We start from the raw sequence: 14,490 nt of genomic DNA, 5'->3' as shown, positions 1-14,490 counted from the left end.
TTGAACACGTCCAGTCCCGCCAGACGCTCCCGGACTAGATCCGCCCCGACCCTGGGCCTGGGTGCGCCTCCCCTGGGGCCTGAGGGGGGCCGGTGGGGGGCTGATCTGGTCCCTGCTCAGGAAAATGGGGGCAAAGAAGTTGTTAAATAGGTTAGCTGTGTTGTCTGGTGTGACAACCAAATTTCCCAGCGTGTCTTGCAGGGGCCCCACGTTACCTGGTGCCTTCTTTTCGTCCCCTGTGTATTTAAAAAAGGACTTCTTGTTGTCCTTGATCCGGGAAGCTAGTCCCAGTCCCATGTCCGCCTTGGCCTCCCTGACCCCCCCGCATCCCCGAGCCACCGCAGTGTAGTCCTCCCTGGGGATGGCCCCTCCCTGCCATCGGGTGTGCGCCTCCCTTTTAGCTAGGAGACGTTCCCGGATCCTTTTGGTGAGCCACGGGGGCTTGTGCACCCTCCTGCCCCCTTTGATCCGTGTTGGGATTACCTCCCTTTGGGCTTGGAGGATCGTCTCCTTGAGGAGCGACCACTCTCCTTGGACACCCGGCTCCCCCGCCTCCAGGACCTCAGCACTTCCCCGATTATTCTTCTTAGCTCGCTGAAGTCCGCCCTCCTGAAATCTAGGGCTGCAGAGTTGTTTTAACACCCCTCCCAGCTCCATTCAGTTTGTGGGCAATGCCGTTTCTATTGCAGTCATGGGATCAGATGCACTGTGCATGGCCGAGCATACTTACTTACCGTGGATGAAGCCGTTTTATAACAAGTGATAAGGGCAGATCTTCATGTTGGGAGTTTAACGTGGTGTTTTGTTGGTGGGGAGGTTAACGCTTCTTTCTGAAACAGAATTTGGGCTCCATGTATTAGCATTGCAGATGAGCTTGGGCCACAGGAATGGTCTGGACGATGCCTTTTAGGACAAACTTTTTTGTTCTGTCTTTGTACAGCACCTAGCACACTGGAGACACAGTGCATAGCTAGGCACCACTGCCACCGAAAGAACCAAGAAGGATGTTGAGTCCTCGGGGCTGGGTTCAGCTTGCTGTGCAAATAAAGACTGGGCAGGGACCCAGCGTCTGACTCAGAACCGAGCTCTCCCGAAGTCCTGAGACGTCCCTGCTCCGGTGTTTTGATTCAGGCCTACCGCAGAACTGCTTCAAAGAAGCTCTTGTCTGAAATGGAGAAGCGGGCTCAGGCTTTTGGAGAGCTAGAAATACAGGGGATAAGCAGATGCCCTCTGCTGGGCTGGTTTGTGTACGCTTGGAAAGAGGAAATATTTGTGGGTTTCCAAGTGAAGAATCTCGAGTCCTTTCCTCCTGCACAAACAGGAGCTTTGTGGCAATTTGGAGCAGCAGAGTGTTAGCAGTGCATCATCTAATTAGAGCTGAGCATCCGATTTCACCCAAGCAAACTTGGAAGCAGGGGGGTTATAGACCATGGCTGGAAATACGCCCGGGCCCTAGGGTCTGACAAGTAAGGGGTGAGCTGTGGCATATTACAAAGTGGACAACTTGAAAAGCCTTTTCCACTTCTTCCTGGCCTAATTTTGGTGGCCGGACTCCCATGCGGGCTCAAACATGCCCCTCTGAAAACCTCAGAGGGTTTCAATGTTAGTGGCACAGTAAAAAAGTGTTAATACTTGGCTAAGCGGTTATACCGGAGAGCAGCTGTTTGTTTTGTGCTTGTACCATATTTTTTTTATAACGAGTAATAACTGCCAGCAAATGTTTCCGATTAAATTTGTGATTTCCCCCACTACAGGCTATTGATTTATGGCAAGTACTGCAGCCATATGGAATATGCCCAGAACACTCTGAACCACCTCATCGCAAACAGAGAGGACGTTAGGCAAAAAGTGGAGGTAAGTAGGCTTAGGGGCATTGAGGAAAATGCACAAGCCATCCAGTTCAGGATGTCTTTTCGGCCTCCCCCCACATGCACATCAGCTACTGGGACACAACAAACTTTGGAAGGGAAGGGAAAAAATATGCAGGCAATATGGGATATGGGTGCTGGGGGACTGAAGGGGAAAGCTGTGCTACCCAGGTCCTGGGATGGCCACCAAGTTAGAACAGTTCAAGGTGTAACTTAGAGCCGTCCTCAAGGTTACTGGGCAGCCTAAAGCAGAACAAAATCTCCAGGCTCACATGGGTGCCCACCCTGTGCTGCACGGCTGGGTCTCTTGTGACTTTATGGAGCAGAATCTGCTTCTTAAAACCTAACAAGGGAGGGCACTGCCAGCAGGACGGCTCCTGATTGTTTACAGTCCAGAAAGGCTGAAAAGGAAAGACCTGATCCATTCCCCTTCTGCAAGGTGCATCCGCAGTCCCCATGTCCGAGTCCTCTAGCCAGGAGAGGCAGTTAACCCTGCAGCATGCAGGCCGGGGAGTGTCACCCACTGAGCCCCATGCTTTGTCGAAGGGGCATCACCTTGCAGGAATGGACCTGGCTCCCCCAGCCACCTCTCTGGTTTCAGGGGGGAAGCTTTTCCCCATGTCCTGGCACTACTAACTACCAGGTTCCTGTGCCTAGGGACTCCCTGCTGCCTCTCATCTCTGTATTGCTCAGAAGCACTCATAGGGCTGTGTGCACTAAAAGCCGTCTGCCATTCCCCCTGGGTCTCCACAGCCTAAGGTGACTGCCATGAGGCCTCCCACCCCATTAAGATTCAATTCTTCATTACCGTTGTCTGTTGTGGACCTAATTGGCAGCCAGTGAGAGACTTTGTTGATTCCAGTGAATTCAGGATCAAGAGGTGTCTTGCACAGATGTGCTTCTGATGCTAAAGCCAGGCATGCTTTGGGCAAGCTCTGTATGGCACACCTCCACACGCACAGCTGCCAACCTCGGGTCTGCTCCACACCACCCCAGACTTTCCACTGTTCTAGTTTTGTGCCTCCTTTGAGGAGATACTTTGGACCAAATTCAGCTCATGCATGAGTTGTGACAACCTGCATTGAAATGAGCAGTAGCTGAGCCCAGGCTGAATTGGTTTCGGGTCCTAAGCTGTTGAACATCCTCAGTTTGTGTCTGAAATCTAGGAAGCCACCCCATCCACACCCTATTTAGATTCACAGGTACCTGCATCACAGGGGAAATCCCATAAGGATTTCTCATCTTTAGGTATGATGTAGCCCCCATAAATATACAAGGGAGTTTCAGGATCAAGTGGCCACCCATGTGGCCATGTCACTTGGCTACAGAGAGAAGCGATGCGGTCCAGTAAATGATCATTGCACACACAATGGTATTATTTTAAAATTGGTATTCATTTCTGAAACACCCTCGTAGTATGTGTGAGCCTCAAACTCTTGAATGTGCTATTCCTCGTAACACCCTGGGAAGGTATGGGAGGTGGTTTTATGGAGGGTGAAGTGAAGCAAAACAAAAACAAAGTAGTGCCCTAAAGGTGTTTGGATAGCATCCAACTACCTTCAGAAATCTGGACTTAAGTGACTTTGCCAAAGTCTCACAAGAGGTCTGTGGCAAAGCACAATTCAACCCTAGCCTCTCGCATTCAAAGACAAGCTAGGGTGTCCCACTAGGCCTACCCACGAGACTCCCTTTCCTTTCTGATTTAAGTGACAATGTAAATAGGGTCTGATTCAGATTATTGTGCAAAACAAAGAAACCCAAGACAAGACAAGGCCTTTGAGCTGCTATTTGTTTCCCACACTAATTCTTGCATCTGGCTTGATGTTAAACTCGACATGCTGGGCTGTCGGGGCCTGTTACTTTATGTTCCGCAAATGGGCTTTAATTCTGCATGCAAAAGCAGCAACGCTCGCACAGAATAACTGGGTTTGTTCTTTAAACATGCACCTCTGGGTTTTTCATCAAAAGGTTGTGGTCCAAATTAGTCCCAGAATGCAGTGCAGCTGCTGTGACCTCTAGCTGTTTGCTCACTTTTCCTCACTTAACTCCATTTCCATTTGGTAGCAGAGCCAGTCTAGCCAGGGAATCTAGTCAGCAGTGAATCAGTCTCATCTCAATGCACAGGCGTCTGATGTTAAATATGGCCTGGGCTAAGGGAGCGTTTGTGTAGACATGTATTTTTTTTACTGTAGTGGATCTGGGTCAGAATCGCACAATGTCCCAGTTAAAATTTCCCCTATGAAGACCAAATAGGATTTCCATCAGAAGTTAGCAATCTAGCCTCTGAGCCAGCTGGAGTGGTCACTGAGCAAAGCATGAGGATTGTGTCTGCTATAGTTTCTCCTGGCAGGGGACAGGAGCAAGAGCTCAAATCTAGGTTTCCTCCAGGGCAGCGCAGAATAGCATAGCTAGCACTGGAAAAGTTAGGAGGCACTGTCTATGAAACTTAACTGAAAACCCTGCCCCTTCTAACCCAGGAGGTGTACTGGAAAATCGGGAATTAATGATGTTTTAAGAGTTAACAGGAGCAAACCAAATCTGCCTTATAACTGTTTGTCTTTTCCCCACTGCTTTGCTTTCTTGTTTGTCAGGAATGCACATTAAAGGTTCAGGAAGGAAAGTTCAAATTGCAAGATCTGCTGGTGGTGCCAATGCAGAGGGTCTTGAAGTATCATCTCCTATTAAAAGTAAGTGTTTCGGCATCCGAATTTCCTCGTGGCTGCCTTCCCCCACTGTTGCATCCCTGGGCTTTTCCAGCAGAAAATGGAATCATCATTTCGAAGCGTGGAGCAAGGGCTTTTTATCCTCTGAACAAAATAATTACTACAGCTGCTTAGCACGACACAATATCTGTGCCGTCTTTTAAAGTACAGCGACCTAGGGTAATTCCACACTTGTTAGCCCAGAGAGGCAGCTAATGAATATAAAATAAGCTTGCATATAATCTGATTACGTGTGAAATTCTTCCTGCCAGCTCTGTGTCATGAAGCCACTGAATACAAACAGCTTTTGCTAGTGCCTCCTCTTCTAGTTATAGCCGAGGACCGCCTGCCAGAGTGCCACTGCTCTATGTTCAGAGTGGCATGCAGTAATTGCTTTATGGCTTGTAGCACGTGCTTGTAACATGATGTGGGCAGTAGTGTGTGAAACTTCACTCACAGTCCCGCAATGTTTTCTTCCAGGAGCTTCTCAGCCACTCGTCAGATCGGCCTGAGAAGCAGCAGCTCAAGGAAGCTTTGGAAGCCATGCAGGTAGGGGGCACGGCCTAGCAGCAAGGAAGTGAAAACTGCAGCATGTTGGGTAATTCCTTGTGCTGTTCTGAAGGATGTTGAGCTGGAGTTAAACTGGGGTGTGGACGGTTGGCATTATTTTTTTTTATCACAATAGCTCCTGAGAAGTTGGGACTCTGTCATATGGATGCTAGGGCTGTGGGAAATTTTGCCGGCTGTTCCGATTCATTTCAAGCTCGAAGCAGCGAAATTGAATCGAAACAAAGGGCTTCGAAACAGCCTCGAAACAAAACAAGGCTAGTCAAAACATTTCGAAGCAGCCAGCAGCGAGGTGGCGGGAGACAGGGGAGAGCCAGGGCTATGCAGGGGAAGGGAAGTGAGCCTGGGTTCAGTTCCCCTCCCAAGCGCTGCGATCGGGCTGGGGAAAGGAACTGAGCCTAATAGTTCAGTTCCCCTCCCCAGCCCTACAATCAGGCTGGGGATGGGAAGTCAGCCCAGTTGGGCTGAGTTCCTTTCCCCAGCATGATGGTCAGGCTGAGGTTTGTTTCCCCAGCCTGATTATGGAGCTGGGGTTGGGAACTCAGCCCAGCTGGGCTGACTTCCCATCCCTAGCCCGATGGTCCGGAGAAACGTTGAAATAGCCTCACTATTTCAACGAAGCAAAATGGAGCAGCTGTTTAGACTCTAAATGAAATTTGAAACAAAACACTTCTGTCCACACCTCTAAACTGAAGTCAAAATGGAACAGTGTCGTTTCGCACAGCCCTAATGGACACTGTACAAGTGCAGAGCTTGCTTCCTAAAAGGCAATGATGTCTATAAATAAAACAGACTTGGATGCTCCACATCACTCAGCTTGGGGATACTGAGATTCTACGAAAGTCTGGTTTTCTTTGCAAACTCTTCAAGTGAGTAAGGCTTATGCCAGGATAATACTTCTGCCTGGTAGAGAGGAGGTCAGTTATATAAATTATAAAAAAAAAATGAGGGTTGGAAGGGAACTCAAGAGGTCCAGTCCCCTGCTCAAAGCAGGACCATCCCCAACTAGATCATCCCAGTCAAGGCTTTGTCTACCTGGGTCTTGAAAACCTTCAAGGATGGAGAGTCCATCCTTGGATAGAGAAACTTCAGAGGGAAACATATCAGACTGAAGTCGAGAGACTGCTTTTCCTTTACACCAACTGTGTGTGCATTGGTTGGTATGTGAATCGTTATTTCACAACAGACAGGGAACTGTCACTGCTATTTCTCCTAGAAGGGGGCTGGCATCTTATTGACATATTAAGACTGATTACCATTGTATGGAGATGTCATATTCCCCCATTTGACTCTGGCTTTTGCTGTTGCAAATCTGAAGTAATTCCTCAGACACCAGTGGTGTTACTCTGAATCCAAATGTGTGTTGTGAAAATCATAGTCATCCTTCTAGGTCTCTGCCTTATTTTTGTACGAAGCAGAAGCAGACATGCTGTGTAATTCAGGCCCTGGAACTGGAGATGGCTGGGGATTTTCCATCGAAGCATTGCTTTTTCAAAACAGAAAATGGCTTTTCCACAAACTGAACATTTCTGAAACATAACCTCCATTTTTAGTTACAAACATTTGAGATTTCAGTGAAAACCCGAAAAAATAAGGGGGGAAAATTCAGCAAAGACTAAATAAAAACTAGTTTCCATGATGTGTTTCCCACTACCCTGTCCCCCAAACTTTGAATTCCTATTCTTGTAACTCTCAGCAGAACCTGCCTTTCAAAGACTGGCTGTTCACTCCAAGTCGTCTTCTGATAGTGTTGCAGAGCCTATATCCCTGGGCTGGCCAGTACATTCTGAGGTCACTGGGGGGTTTTCTGCCTCTGAGGCTTTTTCTTGAATTATGCTGAATTTCCCAGGACTGGCTTAAGTTCAGTGACCTTTTTTGACATTACCCCTGCTAGCCAAAACTGGTCCATAGGTTATTTTAAAATTAGGATTGCTTGAAAGACATTGCATTCTAACCCCCAGCTACACAAGACATGAACACGAGTAATCAGTGACTTAACTCCTCTGTCTTGGGGATCTTTCCTAGGTTGACTATATCACATTACAGGCCTAAACATTTGGATTCCAGTAAAATATCTTTTTTTTCTGAAATTCCTTCTTTGTGCTGTACAAATGGTCTGTGTGCCCTGTGTGGCTTTCTGACGGCCGTGTAACAGCTTATATACCTAACTGACTGAGGATCAAGGGAGACCTTCTGCTCCAAGGATTAAAAACTATGCCCATAAGAGCCAATGCTGTCAGGTGCTCTGCAGTCTTCAGTGCCTACCATAGTCCACATGAAGTAAGAGAGCTCAGTACTTTATGGGATGAGGCCCATGGGCATTTATTCAGTGAGATATGTAAGCAGGTGCTTAACTTAAAGTAAAGAGTTTTATATGCCTGAATTCAAGCGCATGCTTAAGGCCCTTGTTGAACCGAGATGGAGGTGTGTATAATCTGCATTTCACATAAAGGATATACATCTCCTCGGGATACACAGGCCCAATCTACAGGCTGCTGAAGTCCACTGGAATCTCTATTAACTTCAGTGGGCCTGGTCTGTTTTGACTATATCTTTACCGTCTGTGCTGGAAACATCAGCAAATGCATGTCTGGGACTAGCAGAAGATGCATGGATAGACTGGGGAAAAAATAAATCTGAGCAACAAACAGTAGTTGAAGCTGGGAACAGGCAAAAGAATTGGGAAGGAGAACAGTTCTTGAAAATGCATCGTTGTGTTTTAGTATACAAGAGGGAGACATTCCTGTAGTGCTGGGTGCTGGTACAAGCCATTTCATCTCCAATCAATAATTCCCAATCTGAAAATTCACCATCCATTGTGTGATTAAATGAAAAATCAAACTTGGCTAAGGTTGTGAAAAGGGAGTGAGTCCTATATGCTTTTTCCATGCACTGCTTTGGTGTCTTTGTTTTTTTGAAGAGAGGAGTTTCTGTCAAACAAGATGCTAAAGCAATAAAAAAATAGAAAACCTAAGCCCTGGCTGTGTCACAAGTTCAGCATTTTCTTTATGAAGCTGCCAATAGCTATCAGACAGGATTGTCTGCTTTACTTTTTGCACATCATCAGGGTAGAGATTTGACTCAGACTGTGTGGGACTTGCCGTGGGCCTAGGAAGTAGCAAAATGTGACTGTATTTTCTGTGCAAATTTAGGTTTAGTTCTCCAGTAATTTATTTCATTTAGATTCTAACCTTGCTCTTGCGTGTTAGAAAACATTGAATACACAAATGATATGTTCGATGGCCTAGTTAGATAGGCCTAGGGAGAAATCTTCCAAGGTGGTTAAACCTTGGGTTGTCTCCTGCTTTGCTCACGTTTTAAAGTTAGGGTTCAGGTTTGCACAAGCTGGTGGTCGGTGTTGTGCAATGCAAGGGCATTCGTTCAGGATTTGCACACATAGCTGTTTGGGGTGTGCAGGATTCCCTCGCCTGGGTGTCCAATCTTGCTTGCGAAAAAATTGTTTTGGAAACAAGTTGGCATCATGTTCATTAAATTGCAAATGGGACCAGTTGCCGAGTCCTTTCATTTTGTCAGGCTGACGGTTCCCTATATATGTCAGCACTCTGTGTGCATAGGAGATGATCTACTCAGTAGGAGAAGGCAGATGAGAGCAGTGCAGGGCACAGCGTCGGAGGAGTTTGACACCCAGGGGAATCTTACCTCACCTGATTAAGCTTTCTGTTCCATTTTTCTTCTTAAGTGTTACTGCCACTGCCACTGCCTCTTTTCAATGGGCATGATGTGATGTTATAAGCATTGTCATTTAGGTTTGCGATTATCATCTGTGATTAATCCCCCTGGTGTTGGAAAGCTGAGGAAGGGTTGAACTCGAGGGGATGTCTTGAGAAATGCTGTGTTCAGATTTAATCCAAGTTGACAAGAGTTGCGATTTGAAGGAAAGGAGACAGAAAAGCCAAGATAAGAAGTGCATCCATAGATAGATCTATTTATAAATATAGGTATAAAATATGGTTAAAGATGTAGTAGAAAATTATTTGGATGGGAGAAAGGAGTTTTCCTCTGCTGTATGGGTCAGACTCAGGGCAGCAAGGAAGCAAGCTGTACAATACAATGACAATGTACAGCGAGAAGAAGACAGAAGTGTAGGGTTTTCCCTACAGAAATGTAGGAAATCCTCTAGGGTTTTCCTCATCTGGGAAGCATCTTTTTAATTAAATCCAACTTTGTGTAGCTGAGCTTTGTGAGGCTTGTGCATCTCCATGGCAGGTGCTGTAAATTCAGGTGTTTCCAGTTTTTCTGTATGCTTTTTTTTTACCTTTCAAAGGACTTCAGTATTCAAAAATTGCTGCTTCAATAGGCCCCACTCCATGAAAGCCCTCAACAAGTAAATTGTGTGGAGATAAATGGGACTAGCAAATGTTTCATGGTTTTCTGGAGAGGTGCCATGGTACCAAAAGGGGTCTGGGCCCCTTAGAAGCTAGTATGTGGACAAGGCAGACTTCCAGGGTTACTGTCTACCAGATTAATGTATTGACAGGGGATGCAGAAGAAGTAGATTGATTAAGATCAGTAATTGGTTTGTGCCTTTTGTAGTAGGATGGAAATGAAGGGAAGCTGCAGGTGCAGAAAGCAGGTGGGGTAAAAGATAAATGAAGGGAGCAAGGAGGGGATACAAAGGACCTAAGTATTCAGAAGGAATCTCAAAGGGTGCCTTGAATACAGAGGACCTTGGCTACAGAGGATTACATGAAAGTGGCATGTCCTGTAGTGCTGTAATTCCTAAAACTTCCTTTAGCTGATCTAATAAAAGATATCACATTTACCCAAAGAGCCTTGTCTTCCTATGTCCTTAGACCAGGGGTGGGCAGTTATTTCAGGCAAAGGGCCACTTACCAAGTTTTGGCAAGCTGTCTACATTTCCCTTGCCGGCTCAGGAAAGCAGGAACAGCCCCGCAGTCCCGGGCCAGAAGCCTTTGCTAGGCAGGGACTTCTGTTTGGGGGGGTAAGGCTGGGTGGGCCTTGCTGCTGGGTCCTGCTGCCCATGGCTCCTGTCATCTTTGACAGGCAGCCAGGAGCAAATAAATATTACATTTTCTAAATGTTTAGGGGCCCCACGGGCCAGATAAAATGGCCCCCAGGCCATATTTTGCCCACCCCTGCCTTAGACCAACACAGCTACAACCAATATCCCCATAATCTTCCCTGTGCTTCTAATACTAGTTCAGCTACCTGCCCTCTCCTGTTTATCAGCAGAATTACAGTACCTGCCTGGTTGAAAAAGTAATTTGCCCAAGAAGGGCATGAGGGGAAAGGGTGGGAGAGTGTTTCACACCAATACCTTTCAGACGGATTTAATGCTATAGTAGGCAGCGTGGGAGAGCAGAGTACTGACTGATATCACACAGGCCACAAATACTGGAAGTCCCGTCGAGCACAGAGCTCCCACAGGAGTCAGTAAGAGGTGCCATGCTCTGGTGGAAGGTGTCCCAAATCTGAGCCCTGCCATGAAGAGCTAGCAATCAGGTGGGCCCAGACGCTTTTTGGCTTATGTGACCCACGTGCTTGTATTTAATCAGTGGATTATAGGGTGTAGGGGTGTAGGTTGTAGCTGTGTTGGTCTAAGGACATACTTGCCAAACTTGCCAAAAACATTTTTTCCAGCTATTGAAGCTGGTCTAATAAAAGATATCATATTCACCCAAAGAACCTTGTCGATCAATGGATTATGGTTTTCAATCCAGAAGAAATATTCTGAACTCATTCTGAGTTTCCAGTTGAATTTTCCCCTTGACAAAGCCTCCCTTCAGAAAGTGCTGCTTTTTGTTCACATTCCTTCAGTGTGGCTGATACCTTTGCTTGGCAAAGTGGCCACTTGTATATTATCACATTTTTAACAAGGATTCTTGATTAGGAGGGAACAAGGAAAACTGAATTAACATTTGTTTTCCATTCAGGACTTGGCCATGTACATAAATGAAGTCAAGAGAGACAAAGAAACCTTAAAGAAAATAAGTGAATTTCAGAGCTCTATAGAAAACTTGGTAAGTTTGACCTATTTCTCCCTCTTTTCCTTCTTTCTATTTTACTTTATTAATATACATAAACTTTCCATACACAGATTCACAGAAGTTTAGGGCTGGAAGGGTCCTAGTCAAATCATTGGGTCCAGCCCCCCTGCTCCATTAATAAATCTTACTTATACCCTCTGTTTGTTATCTATGAAAGACTCATTTTGGCTTGGTCAGTCTCTTACCACTATCTTCAGATTTATTTTCTTCACGTTTCTCAGAAAATCTCACATCTGGCTGCTATTTTAAAATATGTTGTTATACTGTAAAGGTAATGGAGCAGATGAATAAACATCACTAAATCATGGGAAAGGACTAATGTATTGTGAAGTATATCACTCCGAAAACATAAGGACCAAATGCAATCAGATCTGATTTTTTAAAACTCTCCGCGATGCCTCCTGAAGACCTGATGCAGCGAGGTGCAGTTGAGGCCAATGGTTCCTGAAAGCACGCAGGAGCTTTTGTGATGCTGTTTTACCCCAAGTCCATTTCAGGACAGAGCTGTCTCTCTTAGATGAGTATTTGACAGCTGGGACAGCATCCTTCCTTTTCAGGAGAAACCTGAGAAAAATCAGTGGGATGTGAGCTTTTCCGGCTCATAGATTTTGATAGACCCCATTACAATAAACCCTGATCTGTACAAACAATTAAACACCATGTTCTATAACATTTGGAATTCAAATGGGAGTTTTAAGCATCTGCTTTTCTCCACTGCAGTCAGAGAGCTGGTATGACATGTGGAAGATGAAATGTTAGCAAAGCCGTCATTCCTTTCTTCAAATCAATCCCACGCACGTTCTGCTTTGTGCTTAATTTCATTTCTCCGTGCTGGAAGTTGTGGATTTATTCTTATTATGCATAAGAACCTGTAAAGGGCAGCCATGCAGTAATGACAGATTATACACACAGCTGTTTGCAATATTTATATTTCTTATCAACAGTGACACTTGATTCAAGAATTTGTTTTATATCAAAAAAGAAAAAAAAAAGAGCACTGTGTAGGTGGAGCTATTAATACCACTCAATAATACAACGCTGGGGAGCATTTTGTTTGTGAGTTTTGTGGCCTAACAAAGGCCCAGACAAGAACTTTAGACCCCAGTCTCTTCCAAATTTCTGATTTTGGAGCAGCCAGAGCCAGAAGGGGTCCAGTATTCTTGTATCACTCTTCGTAGAAAATGTTGTGAGAGAAACTCATCTCATGAGATTTCTTCCCTCCTGAGCTGGCATATTGCAAGAGGGATGGGATTGCTAGACCTTGCACACAAAACATTGCTTTGGTTGGTCATCCGAGTCCAGCAGTAACTAATCTCCTTTTAATCTGGATCCTAACACAACTGGCATACACCCTTCTCGATTTTGCTAGTGATCCACCTGGAAATCAGCATTGCTTTAGGTGATGCTGGTTATATGAATCCATACTGCTCAGTGCAGACTACATTGGAAGTGGCCTAGGATATCATTTTGCAAGAAAGGGCCTCCTTTTCTTACTGTGACCTGGGAATATTCTCCTATTGTGTGGAGGTTCATCAGAGCCAGCATCATTCCTACGGTGGTGTGCTTTTGTACAGTTATTTTACAGATCTGGCCCTGAATGATTTTGCTGCATGCCTGTTTTCAGATCTCAGTCGGGCTTCAGTAGGGAAGGTCTTTCTTCTTTGTTTTCTTAGGGAAATATCTCATTTATTTTTATGAGAGGAGCGCTCTGACGTCTTTTCAGTTCAGAGCCTTTCAACATTTCAAACCTCTCCTTGCTGTGACATCTAAGCTGGATTTTGCTCTCCACAGCAAGTGAAACTGGAAGAATTTGGGAGGCCGAAGATAGATGGTGAACTGAAAGTGCGTTCAATAGTAAACCACACGAAGCAGGACAGGTGAGTGGCTGAAGGAGGGATTAAATAACAAAAGGGATGAGGTTACGACATGCACCAAAAAACCTGAGGTCCCCCTTCTTGGATGCACCCTGATGGACTCCAGTGTAACTGGATGGTGGTCTTACTATTGTATTTATACATTAGTTTTTTTTATGCTACCCTTCCCAACAAAGGCTCAGGGCTGCTTACAGTAAAAGACCAAAATGACTTGTAAAAGCAAAAAAAAGTGTTAAAAGCCTAAATATCCTATTTGCTATTTGTGGTGCTGTTAGTTCTGAGAGCTGCCATCGGTGCAACTTTCAGCTGCTGACCTCCAGTCAGTATTGGAAACTAAGTGGCCCATGACGAGGAAGTTATAGGCAAGCTGACGTAGGTCTGAAATCAGCTTTGGATGGTGAATACCACACTCTGAAGTGAGGAGGGTGCCCACTTCATGTGTTTAAATGTAGGCCCCAGTCACATCTCTCCGGATGCCTGGAGGTAGAGCTTCCAGGTCAGATATGGAAGTACAAAATAACTGGAATTGTAGAGTCCACAGGCTTCCTGCACAGTGAAGCGCCAGGGTTATATTTTGGTACTTTAAATCTCTGGGTTTGTAGATCTAAAGCACCCTGGGGCTTTGCAAATAAAAATGTTCCATGTTCCATTTTAGGTTCAGTGCCAACATGTACAGTTTTGGAAACAGTGATTTAAACTGACTTTGAGTCCTGCATCGCTTGCGCTCAGAGGAAAAGTGTTCCCTTTTTCTGTGGAGTAAAATGATCCGCTTGTCTATGGAGGAGTTTCTCTTTGCTAGGTTGTTCTAGCCAGCAGTTCAAAGAGGGGTGGTGGGCTTTTCGCTTTGCAGTGTGCTGTCTTTCCTAGGAGGTACCTGCGACTGAAATACAAAGCATCTGGCTAGTGTTCTGGATCACAGTCATTCAGGAAGCAAAGCTGAGAAGTCTGTTGAATGCCTGGCTTGCATAGATAGGAGAAACCTTTAAAAGCCTTACCTTTCCTTTGAGAGCCATCTAAGCAAAAGTCAGAACTTTTCCTTAGAAGAAGAATTGTTCCCCCAAAGAAATTTTCCCAAGCAAAATTTATCCTTTGATTTGGTTTTCATTGTGTTCCTCCCTTGCCACTAAAGAACTTCCATTCAAATGATCCATAGGCTAAATTTTGTATTGTAACCTGAGCTGAATGACACCAAAGGGACACTTGGCCCCACATTTCTAGACATTTTGTCCTCATTTGCTAGGGTACTGTCTCGAGCTGCATTGACACAAAGTGCCTTAGCATTAAATTATTATGCTGGTAGGAATGTTTAACAGCTCTGGCCAGGGGTAGCCGCCGCTGAGCCTTCTCGATGCCTTCTTCATAGTTTCATAGTAGCTAGAGTCGGAAGGGACCTAGGTAGATCATCTAGTCCGACCCCCTGCCTTGGCAGGAAAGAGCACCGGGGTCAGAT

General features: G+C 45.4%; 1 protein-coding gene across 5 annotated transcripts in view; it reads left to right on the top strand.

The window, feature by feature from the left end:
- The window catches only part of VAV2 (vav guanine nucleotide exchange factor 2), a 270,272-nt gene that overhangs the window by 232,363 nt on the left and 23,419 nt on the right, over positions 1-14,490 (top strand). For all 5 annotated transcript variants that reach the window (XM_019540898.1, XM_019540899.1, XM_019540896.1 and 2 more), the window contains 5 exons: positions 1,755-1,854; positions 4,460-4,555; positions 5,051-5,119; positions 11,053-11,139; positions 12,958-13,043. In XM_019540898.1, coding sequence (XP_019396443.1) covers positions 1,755-1,854; positions 4,460-4,555; positions 5,051-5,119; positions 11,053-11,139; positions 12,958-13,043 — 438 coding nt within the window. The remainder of the gene's footprint in view (positions 1-1,754; positions 1,855-4,459; positions 4,556-5,050; positions 5,120-11,052; positions 11,140-12,957; positions 13,044-14,490) is intronic.

Source organism: Crocodylus porosus, unplaced genomic scaffold (genome assembly GCF_001723895.1).
Source record: "Crocodylus porosus isolate Cpor-Errol unplaced genomic scaffold, CroPor_comp1, whole genome shotgun sequence".
Classification (NCBI taxonomy): domain Eukaryota; kingdom Metazoa; phylum Chordata; order Crocodylia; family Crocodylidae; genus Crocodylus; species Crocodylus porosus.
This window is presented reverse-complemented; position numbering and strand designations above follow the sequence as displayed.